This window comes from Asterias rubens, chromosome 15, assembly GCF_902459465.1.
Source record: "Asterias rubens chromosome 15, eAstRub1.3, whole genome shotgun sequence".
Taxonomy (NCBI): domain Eukaryota; kingdom Metazoa; phylum Echinodermata; class Asteroidea; order Forcipulatida; family Asteriidae; genus Asterias; species Asterias rubens.
Genome location: NC_047076.1, coordinates 6345633 through 6364366, shown reverse-complemented (window position 1 = coordinate 6364366; position 18734 = coordinate 6345633). Strand labels below are relative to the sequence as shown.

The following is an 18734-nucleotide window of genomic DNA, read 5'->3' as shown; positions in this document are numbered from 1 at the left end:
TCTTTAAAGGGATGGTGCACACAACATTGGTTAATTGCTCACTTCTATACAGACTGCTCTACAGGTACAGGGCTCGTTAAGCACAACATTACGCAGTAAGCAGAGCCGTGAACTTTGACCAGTTGCTTTGCCACAACAAGCCTCTTCTACTATATCTATACCAGCAACTTTATTGATAAAAATTCATTTGCACAGAGATTGAAATTTATACCTTTGACCTTTAATTTATACATGTACATCTGTTTTGGAATTCATTCAACCTTAAAATTATCTGGGCATAATGCATAATTGCCAAAACGTTTTCAAAATCAAACTTAAGGGTTCTTTGATCAAAATTTTATTTAAGGAACATAGTAATTGTTTGCACAACTGAATGGACCCTTCCCATGAAATGTGCTAATTACATTCACGCATGCGTACAGACCCTATTGGTTGGCAAACGGCATCATAGATTTGTGCACTATAAGCAGACGCGCAATCGCGTCTGCGTCACCCAGCCATTAGCCGTGTACAAAACAGCGCGATGTTCGCTCATTTTGCCAACCAAAGTTTTATTTCGCATTTGACTTGTTTACTTATTGTCCTTTTTACTTGTTTGTGGTTGTAGGAGGCGCTGCCGCTATACCTTCTTGGGGCAAGTTCTGGCTGTCGGTTCTGAATGTTTATCAGTGGGATGGAATGCACACCCTCTTTCCTGAGCTCTGGTGAGTAACCTATGGCGCCCTCAGTGATTAGAAAATAGACTTATTCAGGGATTTGTTTTCTCCGTTTTTAACCTGCAATCCCCAACCCTGAAAATTTGTTTATTTATTTTTAATATTGATACATGTATAAACAAAAATTTTTATAACTAAGATTAAATTCAGAAGAAAGTGTCAACACCACAACGCGACAATCACAGCGGCAAATCATTAAAGACTTGTTCACTTGTCTATATTTGTGCCTCTGCAGCGCACAGGCATCATCAGCAAGCTACATGTTAGTTGTTCCTTTTTCATGTTTTTACATTTTGAGTGGCTTAGTAAGGCTGATTTAAGCCGATGTGTATACCAACCATCCTCAGATAATCAGAAAGGTGCTCTTGTAAGGTTTGCATTAATGTGCCATCTCTTTGGTACGGGTCTCTAGGTTGGTTGGTCTTCTCCTGGGCCCAATTTCATGGCTCTGCTTACCGTAAGCAGAATCGGCGCTAACGGAAGCAGGGAATTCTGTGCATACGGCAAGCATATTTCACGGGTTAGGGGCGAATATTGGGCTTCTGCGCGTGCGTACTCCACTTTACTAGGCATTCTATGCTTACAAGGCTAGCGCAGAAATTCAGCGCTTGCACGTAAGCGGGGAATCGTGATCGTAAGCGCAGAATTCGGCGGTAAGCAGAGCCATGAAATTGGGCCCTGGTGGCTCACTTACATGTCAAAGTACATGTGCACATGTGTCAAGACCGCATTACACCAGTAACTCTGACCACATTACATCAGTCCTAAGAAGCCTTCACTGGTAACCAGCTGAACAGCGACTTACATACAAAGTCTTACTCATCACCTTCCGTGCATTAAAGTTCTCCTCACCTATATACATCGCTTCTCTCATCAACATCCATGAGCCATCTCCCTCAGGTCTCCTGACTTCCAGTGATCCTTCTCTGGATGTCTGCCAAATCAAAACAATCATGGGGTGATCGAGCATTTGCTTCTGTCGCTCCTCGTTTGTGGAACAAATTCCCCAACTCAGTGAAGACATGTGTGACTGTTGACAACTTCAAGACCAAATCGAAAACACACCTTACGTCACGCCATTTTTCATGACCTCTCTTCTTGTCAGAGCCTTGAGCAACCCATAGGTGGATATGTTTTTTTTTGGCTTTATAGCTGTCTTTAAAGACACACACTATTGGTAATTGTCAAAGACCAGTCTTCTCACTTGGTGTATCTCAACATGCATAAAATAACAAACATGTGAAAATTTGAGCTCAATTGGTCGTGACAGTTGCGACATATTAATGAAAGAAAAAACACCCTTGTCCCACGAAGTTGAGTGCTTTCAGATGCTTGATTTCGGGACCTCAATTTCTAAATCTGAGGTCTCAAAATCAAATTCGTGGAAAATTACTTTTTTCATGAAAACTACGTTACTTCAGAAGGAGCCGTTTCTCACAATGTTTTGTACTATCAATAGCTCACCATTACTTGTTACCAAGTAAGGTTTTATGCTAATAATTGTTTTGAGTAATTACCAATAGTGTGCATTATTACACTCGAAAAACTCTATAGAATGCTGAGTATTTTTTCTGTTTCTCATTGCAGGAATTTTCCAACGTATACTCCCGCTCATCCTTCTACCATCTGGTGCCATTGCAGACAGGTTTACCTGCCGATGAGTTACTGCTATGGGATCAAATTCCAGGCTGAACCAGATGACTTGATCATGGATCTCAGGATGGTACTTATCCATAATACAAATAATAATAACAAATAATGATACAAAGCTATCGAGTGCACTTTCTATTAAAACACTTCACTAGTACATGTATATATTTTTTTTCATTTCAATTCTGGTGCTGTAGACAAAAGTTGTTCTTGTCTAGTAAAGATTTTGAGCTACATTTACCAGCCCTGGGATATTGGTTGATTTCCCAAACCATTCTGACTCCCTTCCTGCTACACCATGTCAAAATTATTGGTTTCAGTAATGGCTATGCCCCCAGGGCTGGATTTTTATCTTTGAAAGGTCAAGGCAATTTTGCATTTTGCAAAGGGCACTTCCACTGGAAAATCTTAAAGTCTATGGGACAAATTTGAAGAGGCACCAAGGCCAAGTAATGGAGGCTGTGACCTTCTTGGCCTCTATGTCATTCAAGGCCCAGGACCCAATATAGTAGATAAGTACAACAAATGGTTACCATAATAAGGTTACCAGCCAAAATAACATTTTCCACATGTATTTTTTTAGTGGCTCAGGTACCCTGCTCGTTGATGCTTAGCAGGAATTAGATACCAATATTTGCTGCTTGAGCAGCTGATGGGGCCCTGAATGCTTTGTCATGCCAGCAAGCAGCCGTAGCCAGAGCCGAAATCGCTTGATTCGAATGCAGCTCAATTCTCTTTTAAAACCATATCACACTGCTGTGCTAAAGTAGCTTCTGATGAACATTGTCGGCTCATGTCTTCCTTTTTCTTTCCAGGAGCTTTATGTGGAGGACTATTACACCATCAATTGGCCAGCACAGCGAAGCAACATAGCACAAATGGACTTGTACACGCCCCATAGTTGGCTGTATAACTTAGCATTCGGTAGGTAGAATACCCATTCCGTAATTTGTTTTAATGAGCTCCCTCCCCTATCCCCCCCCCCTTTTACACTTTCTGTTTAGGAAATCCTCAAAAACATTTAACCCAAATAATGATGTCCCATGTTGATACTAAGGGCCATGTCACACGTGGCAATTTACAGGCAATCTCAAAAAAAGAAAAGGCATTCACATTTTATTTTTTTTTTCTATAATGTTCACAAATTTTCCATGGGAGATGGTAAGACATTTGAAAAATGACTTAAAATGTGCCACCAAAGTGATTTTGTAGCATGCAGTGCACTTGGTAGCCTCTTAGTTGCCTGGAAGACTAGCCTCCTGTGACACTACCCTAAGGGTATATTTTCATGATGTTGTGTAACTGATCTTTGATTCCCTTTTCGTCTTTGGTATACAGGGTGCCTAGATATATATGAGAAGTACCACAGTACTAAATGGCGGCAGAGTGCGCTAGACGAGTGCCTTGACCACATCAAAGCTGACGATGAGTTCACTCAATGCATCAGTATCGGACCTGTGAGTTTAATTTACATCATAAAAATAAGTATGATATTCTGGGTTGGGTTTTTTCTTTGCTGAAAACAAATTATATTTCAATATCTTTCAACATTTCTGTCAGTACAACCTGAAGTGAAATGTTTCTCAAAATGTTTTTTTACTATCGAAAGCTGGTGTAGGTTTCTAACCAAAAGGGTTTATTGCCTTTAATTATAAAACGTGCCTCAGGTCGACCTTGCGTCAACAAAAAACAGTCGGCGACTGACTTTTCAGGATCACACTGCGCCTGAGCTGAGACCATCAGGAATTTTTCAGTCGGCGATTGATTACAATCTGAGCAAAACTGTGATGATTTTAAGACAATCTGAAACAGTCGCAGCTCGAAAGAAATAACAGTAGCAAGAGTAGAACGGGAACCAACCGCAGGCACACGAATTCTCAGCTGTTTGTCTGCGCGTTTGTTTGTTGCGGGCGCAAGAAAATCGTACGTCAACCTGAGGCCGGCTTAATAGTGATTACCAGACCTTTTAACAAGAAAAATTACAGAAAAGGGATAGTAGGAAACAAAGATAACATTGTGGTGTGATTTTAGGAAGGAACTGTACTTTTTTAAAACATTTTGTGGTTAACCCCAATAAGGGAATCAATGTGTGTTGAAAAGGTTTTCAACTAGTGGTTTAATCCCAACGAGGCCTGGTTCTTGATAATTTTACCGAGACGAAGTCGAGGTAAATTATAAAGAACCAGGCTTTGGCGTGTTTAAACAACTAGTTGAAAACCGATTCAACACACTTTGATTCCCATTCATAAATACATTTTTGTTCAAAAACATCATCACTTTTTGGTCAAAAAGTAAAATAAATGCAAAAATTATAATTGTTAAATGATTTCTTTCAACACAAAACCCTTCAGCTATGAAATGGTAGAGCCCTCCACCGCCCTCGGGTAAACAACTCCTTATAAGAAAATGCTGTGGGCGTAGCGCGTATTGCGTGATGTGGCACAACTGTTTCAGCCATTGCTCTCGACCAATAGGAATGAAGAAACTGTCTTATAAGAACAGCTGCAAGGTCGCGTGTCACGCCTATGAATTAACACTTTTTACCGGTCATAAACAAAGGTTTATACACACCCACGTGAAGCGCTCTCCACCAATAGGAATAGCGAAACTGTCTGAGGTATTTATGAATATGGTTTTAAAGGCAAAGTAAACCTTTTGTTTTTGGAACCACTCAATGGTGTTAATCCTTTCATAAATGTTGATATAAATACAATAAAACTAACATGTGAAAATGTTGTCTTGTTTTTGAGATGTCCTTGAATATCCGGAGCTGTCCAAGCATATCATCCCTAATTTGTATACACAATCTGAGTAAGATTACTGACAGAAATGCTTCTCAGATGCAAATAATGTGGCATGAAACTTATGTATTTTTACATAACCAAAATTACTTTGAAGTGAAATGTTTCTCGAAATGCTTTTTACTATCAAAAGCTTCTGTAGGCTTCTAAACCAAAAGGTTTTATTGCCATTAACTAACACGCTTGGGGCTAATTATGTTTTTGTTTTATCTTGAGCAGATCTCTAAAGTGATCAACATGTTGGTGCGATGGATGACAGACGGACCGGACTCGGCCATCTTCAAACAACATGTTGAGCGTATTCCTGATTATTTGTGGTATGTCTAGCATGCCTTTTTTGTCTCTCTTTCTGTATTATTAAGTTATACATCAAAAACAGCGAGCGGAAAAGAACACCGGACTTAAAGACACTGGACACTATTGGTAATTGTCAAAGACCAGTCTTCTCACGTGTGCATAAAATAATAAACTTGTGAAAATTTGAGCTCAATCGGTCGTCGAAGTTGCGAGATAACTATGAAAGAAAAAACAACACTCTTGTGACACGAAGTTGTGTGCTTTCAGATGCTTGATTTCGAGACCTCAAATTCTAAACCTGAGGTCTCGAAATCAAATTCGTGGAAAATTACTTCTTTCTTCAAAACTACGTCACTTCAGAGGGAGCCGTTTCGCACAATGTTTTATACTATCAACCTCTCCCCATTACTTGTCACCAAGTGAGGTTTTATGCTGATAATTATTTTGAGTAATTACCAATAGTGTCCACTGCCTTTAAACTCTAGGCCAAATTTCATAGAGCTAATTTAGCACAAATACCGTAATTTTCGGATTATAAACCGCGGTTTATATGTGGATTTTGACATTTTTTTGAACTCCTGCGGTTTATTCTCCGGGCGGCTTGTAAGCCGACGTTTAAATATTTAAGAGAAAAAACGGCATTTTTTAAAAGAAAGATCGTTTGTAAAATATTCTAATTAATGTTTTTTTTTCTTAAACGATAACAAAAACCTGCCTGTGTGATGACAAAATCCTGTTGAAAATCCCACCACAATTGTATTCCATGTTTCCTTTGTAAAACGTTTATCAACCGCCCTCAGCTCCCCCTCTCAGCGAAACTCGGGTTAGACTAGACTGGTGCCCGTCTATTTATCCTGGCGATCTCTACATGCTAACGTCAGACATTCAAGCTATACTCGTGTCTCAGCGAAATAGACTCGTCCCCTGTCTATTTATCCCACGATCTTTGTATACTGACGTCAGACATCCAGGCTACACTCGTGTCAGCCAGCGGTTTCTTCAGCTCAACCACGCACAACGCAACAGCAGAATGGTGAATGGACGTACGCAAAGAACTATGCCGCTTCGGGGGATCAAACAAAACGTGTTCAACCTGCCCTGATTGTTGAGTCCAGTAACATTGGGAATTTTATTTCCAGGCGGCGCAAATGCGAGGGCGTAGCGCAACCCGTCGGCGAACATCGCTCATTACGGTGCCACCAACATCTGTTGTGCAATCTCGAGATTGAGCAGCGCATTTAACAGATTGCTAGCTTTACGAACTCGCATGTGTACATGTGCTTAATGTGCACGCTGCAGGATACATTACTCTACACACACGCTACGTACGCTACGTACGCTACGTCCGTCCGCCCGTCCGCCCGTCCGCCGTTGCAATATCTGTTGTGGATCCTCGTTGTGGGACTACAATAATAAAAGGGAGGGAGAAACACCGGCCAACCACTTTTCTTTAATTCCCTTATTGAAAGACCCATTTCAACCTTATTTCCCGTCTACTCCCGATGTTTAATAAAAGTGAATCCCCTGTCCTTGTGATAACGCAAACAATAAGGTAGCGCATTACCACCGCTATACAATATGTTACATTGTAAACAGAAACAACACTCATAGACAATACTCTCGTTTGTGTTGTGGTAGCCCTGAAAAGGACTGTTTGGTTTTGGTTTTGTCTATTTTCTATTTAAACAAAACGGAAGGCAAAGGATTCCTTGGATATAAATCTTCGCACTGTTTCTTTATCACTCACTGCTTCTGCAGACGAATCCTATGTTAAAACGATGGTCAACGCACTGTCTGAAGTTAGTTTTTATTGCAACACGAACTCACTTACCTACAAATAAAGTAGGATTTAACTTTGTCAATTTTTAAAATTGTTATTGGATTTTTTCAGTATCACAACAATAAACGTATTTTCAGTTGTAACTTCATCAATAATTATCCAACACAAACAATTATGTGGTCCCGCAAAGGGGGTGCTGCCAGCTTACAAAAATAATGCTATCCTATAATAGATCATTTCAAATACTATCAAGAGTGTAAACTTCAATACATTTCAACTTTAATTACGACGCAACTCCCACATTGCGGCAACTATACAAGACTGACCGGAGTGACTGATGTGCCGCCCGCCTGTCACTGCACATCGCCACAAAGAGGACGCAAACAAGCACGGCCCCTATGTGTTCACGCATGCGGTGATTGGCCGTTTGATGATTGGCCGTTGTTGATTGGCCGGCGATAGTTCCATTCATGAAATCTTGGCTAGACTTCGGACGGATCGAGTAGAGCGGCTGCCCATTGTACAACGGGGAGCTTGAACGTTTGACCCACGCTTTGAGGCTCGGGGCCCAGTCTTATCAAACGTGAACAACTTCTGTCAACAGAGGGCGATGCGATGCAGGGCAAAGTTCAACTGTTTCTCGGCGTGCGTTGTCGGCTGATCTTTGATTCACGGAGAGTTTGTTGCCAAAGAAGTTTTCAAACATATTTGGTCAACAAATTCTTGAAAAGGGTTGTTGATGGAAAAAAAATATAACTCAGGACTGATAGTGTGAGATAAAAAAATCACCCGTAACGCGGCAGGTTTGCGTACTTTACTTCCGTGTTTTGAGGTTTTTTTTTTTTTTTTTTTTTTTCGCGGTTTATACGCCGTGCGGCATATACGCCGACACCTAAATATTTTTTGTATATTTTGAGGAAGTGCGGTTTATACGCCGCGCGGTTTATAATCCGAAAATTACGGTAGTAGATAAGTACAGCAACATTATGCTTACAAGATTAAGGTTACCACCCAAAGTACCATGTCACATGGGAAATGTTTGGCTGGTACCCTGCTCATTTCTGCTAAGCTGGAAATTGGTATACACAATTTTCTGCTTTCTATGAAATTGGGTCCTGGGTGTCTCTGATGAGCAGAGTGTGGGTTCAAGTTCCTGACATGACACTTGTGTCTTTAAAGGGAAGGTACACTATTGGTAATTGTCAAAGACCAGTCTTCTCACTTGGTGTATCCCATCATAACCATAAAATAACAAGCCTGTGAAAGTTTGGGCTCAATTGGTCATCGAAGTTGCTGAAGGAAATGATGAAAGATAAAACACCCTTGTTGGACGAATTTGTGTGCTTTCAGATAAGAATAAAAGACTTCTAGCTAGAAGTCTTTTATTATTTTAGTGAGAAATTACCTCTTTCTCAAAAACTATTACTTCAGAGGGAGTCATTTCCCACAGTGTTTATACTATCAACAGCTCTCCAATGCTCGTTACCAAGTCAGTTTTTAGGTTAATATTTGTTTTGAGTAACTACCAAACATGTACTGTCCCTTTAACTAGCTCTAGATGGTGGTCTAGCCCTATTTTGTCAATAATTTTGTTCAATAATTTTGTTTAGTAGAAGTAATGATCATATATCCTAGCCGGGGATCATGCCGAGTTTAACACCCAATTCATGCCCCAGCAACTTTTTTGTTGTTGACAGATTTTGTTTTTATGGATGTTAAACTTGCATCGGTATAAAGAATATAGTTCTGTGAATAAAAAAATGACAGGCATATTACTTGGGTGGGATTCAAACCCACGACCTTTGCAACTCTAGATGTCTTACCAACTAGACTACCGAGATTGCCTGGTAGGTAGAGTCAGTTCAAATCCTTTTGTTTTGCTATTGAAAAGTATTTTTTCATTTGTCATGTAGATTTATGTGAAAACCTGTTTTCTTTTGTTTTGTCATCAGGATCGGTTTGGATGGAATGAAAATGCAGGTAATTTTGACATTATTTGTGGCCAGTTTTCTCTCATTTTCTTCAAGTTATTTTCCTTCAATTTGATAATTTTGAAAGTAGGGTCATCCTCGTCTTCAGTGTGTTGTATACCTGTGTGAATCCTGTTTGTAAGTGTGGCGTAATTCTGTTGTAAGCCATGCCCCCTCACTCCAGCACCTTTTTTTTTTGGGGGGGGGGGGGGTTGAACAAGGAAAAAGTGGCTAGAGTGGTTTTCAACTCAACTACCTCTTTATTAATGTGCCAGCGCTCTACCAACTGAGCTATCTATATAATATCTAGCCCTAGGTTGGCAGTCACCCGGCTTTGTTAATATCTTCGGGGTGCCAATTAGGATCACCTTAAAGGGTTTGTGTACTTTTTTTAGAAACAAAACACAATGTCCACAGATTGACACTAAACTTACACAGTTTGAAGATAATGATAGCAGAAAGCTTCCCGTAAAATATTACTTGCTAAGGTGCTTTAGGTTTCTAGAAATGAGTAAAACCATTTATGAAAATTATTTTAGCATGTAAAATGTATTGTCGTGACATTGTTTTACTCATTTCTCAAAAACTACAGCACCTCAGTGTTATGGTAAGCTTTCTATTATCTTATGCTTCAAATGGTGTAAGTTGAATGGAAATCTGTCGACATTGTGTTTTGTTTCTTACAAAAAGTACCCAGACCCTTTAAGGGGATCTTTTTTTTCTTTAGATATATATATAAGTATAGGTTACGCAAAACTTTGTGTCATTGAGGAAGAATACTATAATTATAGATATAGAAATAATAACTATTTTACATAATATATTATTGTTATTTTTACATTACCAACTGAAATTTGTTTGCCAAAATGGGATGACAAAGTGTGAGGTTGTTGACTTGTTATCAAAGATTGTAGAGATGGGGAACTTGGGCTGAATACAAATGTGCACTGGACACCATTTCCGCAAGCAACTCTTTTGATGGAGCAAAAGATCAGTGCAGACAATGACCATTGCTACTAATGATACAACAAAACATTTGCTTGCTGAAATGGCGTCGATGAGTTTGACGCATTCCAAGCATACATTTAGATATAGGGCTCCAGTTTCCCATCTTGCGTCTTCAGCGCTCTATATATCTTTGCTTGTTATCTTCGCAGGGCACCAATGGCTCCCAGTTGTGGGACACAGCGTTTGCTGGCTGTAATGGCGCCAATAAGTTTTATGGATTCTAACAATAGAATAGGGCTCCAGTTCCCCATCTTGCGTCTTCAGCGCTTTATATATCTTTGCTTGTTATCTTCGCAGGGCACCAATGGCTCCCAGTTGTGGGACACAGCGTTTGCTGGCTGTAATGGCGCCAATAAGTTTTATGGATTCTAACAATAGAATAGGGCTCCAGTTCCCCATCTTGCGTCTTCAGCGCTCTATATATCTTTGCTTGTTATCTTCGCAGGGCACCAATGGCTCCCAGTTGTGGGACACGGCATTTGCTGCCCAAGCCTTCCTAGAGGGAGGGGCTGCAAAGAACGAGTCACTCCATGAATGCCTTCAAAGGACTCACGATTTCTTCAAACTCACCCAGATCCCAGAAAACCCACCAAATTATCAGAAGTACTACAGGCAGATGAACAAGGTGAGGTCTTGAAAATTAAAACGAAATTTGTGTTTTGAAATTATTTTTTGGAAGTGACAAGTAACAATTCTGGAGACTGCTTAGTTCGGAAAACAACAGGGCCTTATTTTATTAAGCTGTTTTGCAGAAAATTCTGCTTAGCAAATTTCTTTGCTATGCAAAAAATGATTGCAGTACAGGTGGAATTTGGTATAGAATGTTGGCTGGTGACCCGTTTCTGCTAAGCTTGATGTGCTTGATGTGTCTGTACTTAGCAAGTTTTTAACCTGTAAACACAGATACTAACTAAGAGATTTGTATTTTGTATTCCTATCGGGGATCATCTTCCTGTGGTTATAGAATAAAAATAACACTACATTTTAAAAAATCTGTCATTTTCGTCACTGGGTTTCCCCTCAAACAAATTATCTGAAGTTTTCCTCGCACATCTTAAACTGAATTTTTTTTCTCCCCATGGGGTCTTTGGAGCCTTGAACCAGAATTGTATTAAATGAAACTAAGTAATAAACTACTTCAATGGTATAGACCATGCACATTTGTTTTTACAATAAGTGTGACCTTGTGCATTCTGGCGCTAGTCTTGCAGGCAAGATACTGCACTGGTCATATGGGAAAGTTGACATTTTGTGTCATAATTTCTACAGAAGTTCTATGAAAGTAAAAAGCTGGACAAGTTTTGAGATGTGCCCCCTAAACAAAAGGTGATAAGAATTGGACAGTGCAATCTCCATAAAATATAAGATTTTATGTTTCCTTCCATTGGGCTGTGTACAAATCATGCCTGCAGGAAGTCCGGGCTTGGTGGCTCAGGTCACATTATCAAAAACAAATTTAATCTGTGTTTATGAGCGACTACTTCTGTACAAATAAATTGTGTACACCAATGATTATGAGCTAACGAACGAGTGTTATTTGAATCAAGAAATACTAGTTTAAGGGCAGTGGACACTATTGGTAGTTACTCAAAATAATTATTACATGTAGCATAAAACCTTACTTGGTAACAAGTAATGGGGAGAGGTTGATAGTATAAAACATTGTGAGAAACGGCTCCCTCTGAAGTGACGTAGTTATCGAGAAAAAAGTAATTTTCCACCAATTTGATTTGGAGACCTCTGAATAGAATCAACCATCTAAATGCACACAACTTCGTTTGACAAGGGTGTTTTTTCTTTCATTATTATCTCACAACTTCAACAACCAATTGAGTTCAGATTTTCACAGGTTTGTTAATTTAGGCATATGTTGAGATACACCCAACGAGAAGACTGATCTTTGACAATTACCAATAGTGTCCAGTGTCTTTAAATACCAAATTCTTCCTCTAATTCTACCAAAACTGCCTCTAGCTACCGGGCAATCTCGGTAGTCTAGTTGGTACGACACTGCTCTAGAATTGCGAGGGTCGTGGGTTCGAATCCCACCCGAGTAACATACCTGTGATATTTTTTCACAGGACTCGGGAAAGTACTGAGTACAAGTGCTTACACACATCGGTGTATGGGTTAAAAAAACAAAACTAATACTCTTTATCCTTGATGCAAATTTAACATCTATTATATATATCAAATTCTTAGTTCCTATCTGTATTTTACAAACTATTAATCTGAAATTACCAATTTCTAATTATCCCTAATCACAGACTTTAGATTCCTAGCTTGTTTATAGATTGTATCAATCATTGATCATAAACTTGAGCATAAAGTTTAAAACTGAAACTCACAAGGGACAAAATCATCTGCAGTTGAAACTAGTTTCAATCGATTAGAATCAATTTAAATCTAAAACTTTGAGAGAGTAGTCCCTGGTTACACAGCAATTACAGGTTGTATGGCTTCTGACTGGCAACCCAAACACGGATTTGGTTTAAACAGAAAGATGGTAGAGGAAAGGTGTCATATGGAACACCCCCTCCCCAGATGTTTACCCCAATAAGGTCAAATATAGTAAGGATGTTGATTCGTAAGAGGGTGCCATCAGACAATTACAAAGTGTTTACACATTCTCTATTCATGTGGACAGCATCTCCAGATTGCACCATAGAGTTATATATAAGAACTAGAGGGTGCACTGGCCTATATACGCGCTCCGGCATGCGCGCAGGCGGCCATTTTCTAAGTTGACAAAACAGCCATCTCACAGCGTGTGTTTGTGTGGCCATTTTGTAAGTTGAACAAACAGCATCGCGTGAGCGTTCAATAAAACAAAATCAAACGTGTATTTCATTTTCAACGCGCGATCAGAATGGCGTGCTTGTCATCTTGCGGTCCCGTCGCGTTTGTGCAAGCAGCATCACCAGTGCGCCCTAGTTCTTATATATAACTTTATGGGTTGCTTGTCACACTGTCATGGTAACCCAAGGTCAAAGGTACAAATCCTGCTGGTGAACACTTTTTTGTTAAAAAAATCAAAGAATAAAAATTCATTTTGATACCTTTGATTAGAGAGAATTGATATTTACTATGTTACAACGCACAGAGTGAATCGGTACATGAACATAAGGGGTTCATTGCCGCTATCATAGCCAGGTCCCTTTCATAGATTGAGTGTCATTGTTGCCTTCTTCGGTTGTACTTGGTTGTGCAGCAGTAGTTGATGTATGACTTATTGCATGGACTGGTCGTAGGATGTTTTGCTGTCTATTTGTGGAGGCTTTCATGTGAAAGGCTTGAACGAAGGCAGCTCGGTATTGCCTGTTTGTCACACCGTAGATCACAGGATTAAGAATGGTGTTGATGTACTGAGGCAACAGATAAACCCAATCACCTCCATTCCACAGAAAAACCGCAACTGGATTGTTAATTTGAGCTACTTTACAAATCCAGAAGAAGAGAATGACAAAAATGTATGGAGATTGACAAATGAAGAAAACCACACCGTTGACAATCAACATTTTGGCAGCTTGGTTGCGTATTTGCACTGCTTTTCTGTCTGTCTCTGTTCTACCATTGGCACCCCTGCGTTTGTTGAGTACCTGTATGATGCGTGCATACATGTACACGTTGCTAAACATTGAAAGGAGCCAGGGAAGAATGAGGATGGCTTGACTGTAGTGATAAGCCCACAGGTCTATTAGTGTGCAATACGTTAAAACTGAGGGGAACATTTGGTAGGAGTCATCATCGGGCCAACGTACACATTGTCTTCGAAGAATTGCAACAGAGGGTATTAACAACACACCCCAGATAAACCCAATCAACCAACAGAAGGCAACGATTTTCAGGGTTCTTCGACGACCACGGATTTTAAGATGCTTTATAGGGTGGCAGATAGCGAGATATCTCTCAAATGACATCATAGTTATCAGTGCAATAGATGAAACATACCCGGTCAAATAAGACCCGTTTATCAACCAGCATTCCACAGGATGGGTGTAAGACGTATGAGCTTTCACCGACGACCGTATAAATGACAAAAGGAACAAGAACACGTAGCCGAACATAAACAACAAGTCAGCCAATGCCAAGTGTATCAAGTATACAGTTGTGTCCGACCTCACCTCAGGAACACGGAAAACTACAAACAGAAAAATGAAGTTGAAGAGTATACACAGACTCAAAATAGTGGGTAGAATAAAAGGTATTACGACTTTGTCCGTAGAATTATGGAGCAATAGGAGAGCTTCGTCTTCAGTGAGGTTCAGTGTATCATTTAAACTGCATTCTGTCGGTTCCATGGTGAAGTTTAGCTGCAATCCAATCAACATCAAAAGCTACTTATGTTAGGTTTCCAGCTCTGTTCAAAAGAAGCTTGGCATACATATCAGATTTGTCTAATTCTAGAAACTGGCCTAACAGTCATCAGAGTGATGAATAGAACTGTGGGCTCACGTCTTCTCAAATGCACTCTAAGTTCTGGTGTCGTCTTTCTCCTTTATCTAGTAGTCACTTGCAGGTTGACATTTCTTGTGTTTGACACTGAGAGGCCATTATGCAAAACGTGTCTTACACTTCTTGGCATTTACTAAAATCAATAAGAAATGGGCTGTTTGTGAATCCATTTGTTAAAAGCATAGATTATCAGAAAAAACCCAAATATTTAAGTGTGTATGTCAACTATACACGTCTTTATTGATTGAAGTCATTACTTTAAAAGCAGATAATTGCAAAGAGGACTTCACCAGTTGCAGAGCCACTTAGGCAAAGACGTGGATTTCGTTTTAATTGGCTTTAAATTAAAAAACAATTACAATTCAAACACTTAACACAACCCCATGTTGTCAGCTATAGTGTACATTTCAAAACACGCGATAAATGATTTCATGATGGCGCCGTCCATGCAGGAAAACACATTCACAGTATATACATAACTTGTTATTACAAGTGAAAATAGATTTATGATTGCCGTTATACTTTTTGAGATATGGTTTCAACAAGATTGGCTAACTAAATATTCATAAGCTGAATTAAGGCTAATTATATAAGACTTTAAACCATTATTAAATTAAATGTTACATGTAAGTATTAGCACTAAGCTTTAATTTGGTATGGGATCTAAGTTTGAGATTTGTATTTTGTATTCCTATCGGGGATCATCTTCCTGTGGTTATAGAATAAAAATAACACTACATTTTAAAAAATCTGTCATTTTCGTCACTGGGTTTCCCCTCAAACAAATTATCTGAAGTTTTCCTTGCACATCTTAAACTGAATTTTCTTTCTCCTCATGGGGTCTTTGGAGCCTTGAACCAGAATTGTATTAAATGAAACTAAGTAATAAACTACTTCAATGGTATAGACCATGCACATTTGTTTTTACAATAAGTGTGACCTTGTGCATTCTGGCGCTAGTCTTGCAGGCAAGATACTGCACTGGTCATATGGGAAAGTTGACATTTTGTGTCATAATTTCTACAGAAGTTCTATGAAAGTAAAAAGCTGGACAAGTTTTGAGATATGCCCCCTAAACAAAAGGTGATAAGAATTGGACAGTGCAATCTCCATAAAATATAAGATTTTATGTTTCCTTCCATTGGGCTGTGTACAAATCATGCCTGCAGGAAGTCCGGGCTTGGTGGCTCAGGTCACATTATCAAAAACAAATTTAATCTGTATTTATGAGCGACTACTTCTGTACAAATAAATTGTGTACACCAATGATTATGAACTTACGAACGAGTGTTATTTGAATCAAGAAATACTTGTGTAAGGGCAGTGGACACTATTGGTAGTTACTCAAAATAATTATTAGCATAAAACCTTACTTGGTAACAAGTAATGGGGAGAGGTTGATAGTATAAAACATTGTGAGAAACGGCTCCCTCTGAAGTGACGTAGTTATCGAGAAAGAAGTAATTTTCCACCAATTTGATTTGGAGACCTCTGAATAGAATCAACCATCTAAATGCACACAACTTCGTTTGACAAGGGTGTTTTTTCTTTCATTATTATCTCACAACTTCAACGACCAATTGAGTTCAGATTTTCATAGGTTTGTTAATTTAGGCATATGTTGAGATACACCCAACGAGAAGACTGATCTTTGACAATTACCAATAGTGTCCAGTGTCTTTAAATACCAAATTCTTCCTCTAATTCTACCAAAACTGCCTCTAGCTACCGGGCAATCTCGGTAGTCTAGTTGGTACGACACTGCTCTAGAATTGCGAGGGTCGTGGGTTCGAATCCCACCCGAGTAACATACCTGTGATATTTTTTCACAGGACTCGGGAAAGTACTGAGTACAAGTGCTTACACACATCGGTGTATGGGTTAAAAAAACAAAACTAATACTCTTTATCCTTGATGCAAATTTAACATCTATTATATATATCAAATTCTTAGTTCCTATCTGTATTTTACAAACTATAAATCTGAAATTACCAATTTCTAATTATCCCTAATCACAGACTTTAGATTCCTAGCTTGTTTATAGATTGTATCAATCATTGATCATAAACTTGAGCATAAAGTTTAAAACTGAAACTCACAAGGGACAAAATCATCTGCAGTTGAAACTAGTTTCAATCGATTAGAATCAATTTAAATCTAAAACTTTGAGAGAGTAGTCCCTGGTTACACAGCAATTACAGGTTGTATGGCAACCCAAACACGGATTTTGTTTAAACAGAAAGATGGTAGAGGAAAGGTGTCATATGGAACACCCCCCCCCCCCCAGATGTTTACCCCAATAAGGTCAAATATAGTAAGGATGTTGATTCGTAAGAGGGTGCCATCAGACAATTACAAAGTGTTTACACATTCTGTATTCATGTGGACAGCATCTCCAGATTGCACCATAGAGTTATATATAAGAACTAGAGGGTGCACTGGCCTATATACGCGCTCCGGCATGCGCGCAGGCGGCCATTTTCTAAGTTGACAAAACAGCCATCTCACAGCGTGTGTTTGTGTGGCCATTTTGTAAGTTGAACAAACAGCATCGCGTGAGCGTTCAATAAAACAAAATCAAACGTGTATTTCATTTTCAACGCGCGATCAGAATGGCGTGCTTGTCATCTTGCGGTCCCGTCGCGTTTGTGCAAGCAGCATCACCAGTGCGCCCTAGTTCTTATATATAACTTTATGGGTTGCTTGTCACACTGTCATGGTAACCCAAGGTCAAAGGTACAAATCCTGCTGGTGAACACTTTTTTGTTAAAAAAATCAAAGAATAAAAATTCATTTTGATACCTTTGATTAGAGAGAATTGATATTTACTATGTTACAACGCACAGAGTGAATCGGTACATGAACATAAGGGGTTCATTGCCGCTATCATAGCCAGGTCCCTTTCATAGATTGAGTGTCATTGTTGCCTTCTTCGGTTGTACTTGGTTGTGCAGCAGTAGTTGATGTATGACTTATTGCATGGACTGGTCGTAGGATGTTTTGCTGTCTATTTGTGGAGGCTTTCATGTGAAAGGCTTGAACGAAGGCAGCTCGGTATTGCCTGTTTGTCACACCGTAGATCACAGGATTAAGAATGGTGTTGATGTACTGAGGCAACAGATAAACCCAATCACCTCCATTCCACAGAAAAACCGCAACTGGATTGTTAATTTGAGCTACTTTACAAATCCAGAAGAAGAGAATGACAAAAATGTATGGAGATTGACAAATGAAGAAAACCACACCGTTGACAATCAACATTTTGGCAGCTTGGTTGCGTATTTGCACTGCTTTTCTGTCTGTCTCTGTTCTACCATTGGCACCCCTGCGTTTGTTGAGTACCTGTATGATGCGTGCATATATGTACACGTTGCTCAACATTGAAAGGAGCCAGGGAAGAATGAGGATGGCTTGACTGTAGTGATAAGCCCACAGGTCTATTAGTGTGCAATACGTTAAAACTGAGGGGAACATTTGGTAGGAGTCATCATCGGGCCAACGTACACATTGTCTTCGAAGAATTGCAACAGAGGGTATTAACAACACACCCCAGATAAACCCAATCAACCAACAGAAGGCAACGATTTTCAGGGTTCTTCGACGACCACGGATTTTAAGATGCTTTATAGGGTGGCAGATAGCGAGATATCTCTCAAATGACATCATAGTTATCAGTGCAATAGATGAAACATGCCCGGTCAAATAAGACCCGTTTATCAACCAACCAGCATTCCACAGGATGGGTGTAAGACGTATGAGCTTTCACCGACGACCGTATAAATGACAAAAGGAACAAGAACACGTAGCCGAACATAAACAACAAGTCAGCCAATGCCAAGTGTATCAAGTATACAGTTGTGTCCGACCTCACCTCAGGAACACGGAAAACTACAAACAGAAAAATGAAGTTGAAGAGTATACACAGACTCAAAATAGTGGGTAGAATAAAAGGTATTACGACTTTGTCCGTAGAATTATGGAGCAATAGGAGAGCTTCGTCTTCAGTGAGGTTCAGTGTATCATTTAAACTGCATTCTGTCGGTTCCATGGTGAAGTT

General features: G+C 39.5%; 1 protein-coding gene across 2 annotated transcripts in view; it reads left to right on the top strand.

Annotated features, from left to right (window-relative positions):
- LOC117299948 (lanosterol synthase-like) overlaps positions 1 to 18734 on the top strand; it is a 51773-nt gene that overhangs the window by 8538 nt on the left and 24501 nt on the right. For both annotated transcript variants that reach the window (XR_004520128.1, XM_033783564.1), the window contains exons 6-12: positions 608 to 704; positions 2304 to 2439; positions 3182 to 3290; positions 3705 to 3823; positions 5387 to 5484; positions 9197 to 9224; positions 10668 to 10847. Coding sequence is in view for 1 of the 2 variants with exons in the window: in XM_033783564.1 (XP_033639455.1) it covers positions 608 to 704; positions 2304 to 2439; positions 3182 to 3290; positions 3705 to 3823; positions 5387 to 5484; positions 9197 to 9224; positions 10668 to 10847 (767 nt within the window). In the remaining variant the exon portion in view is untranslated. The remainder of the gene's footprint in view (positions 1 to 607; positions 705 to 2303; positions 2440 to 3181; positions 3291 to 3704; positions 3824 to 5386; positions 5485 to 9196; positions 9225 to 10667; positions 10848 to 18734) is intronic.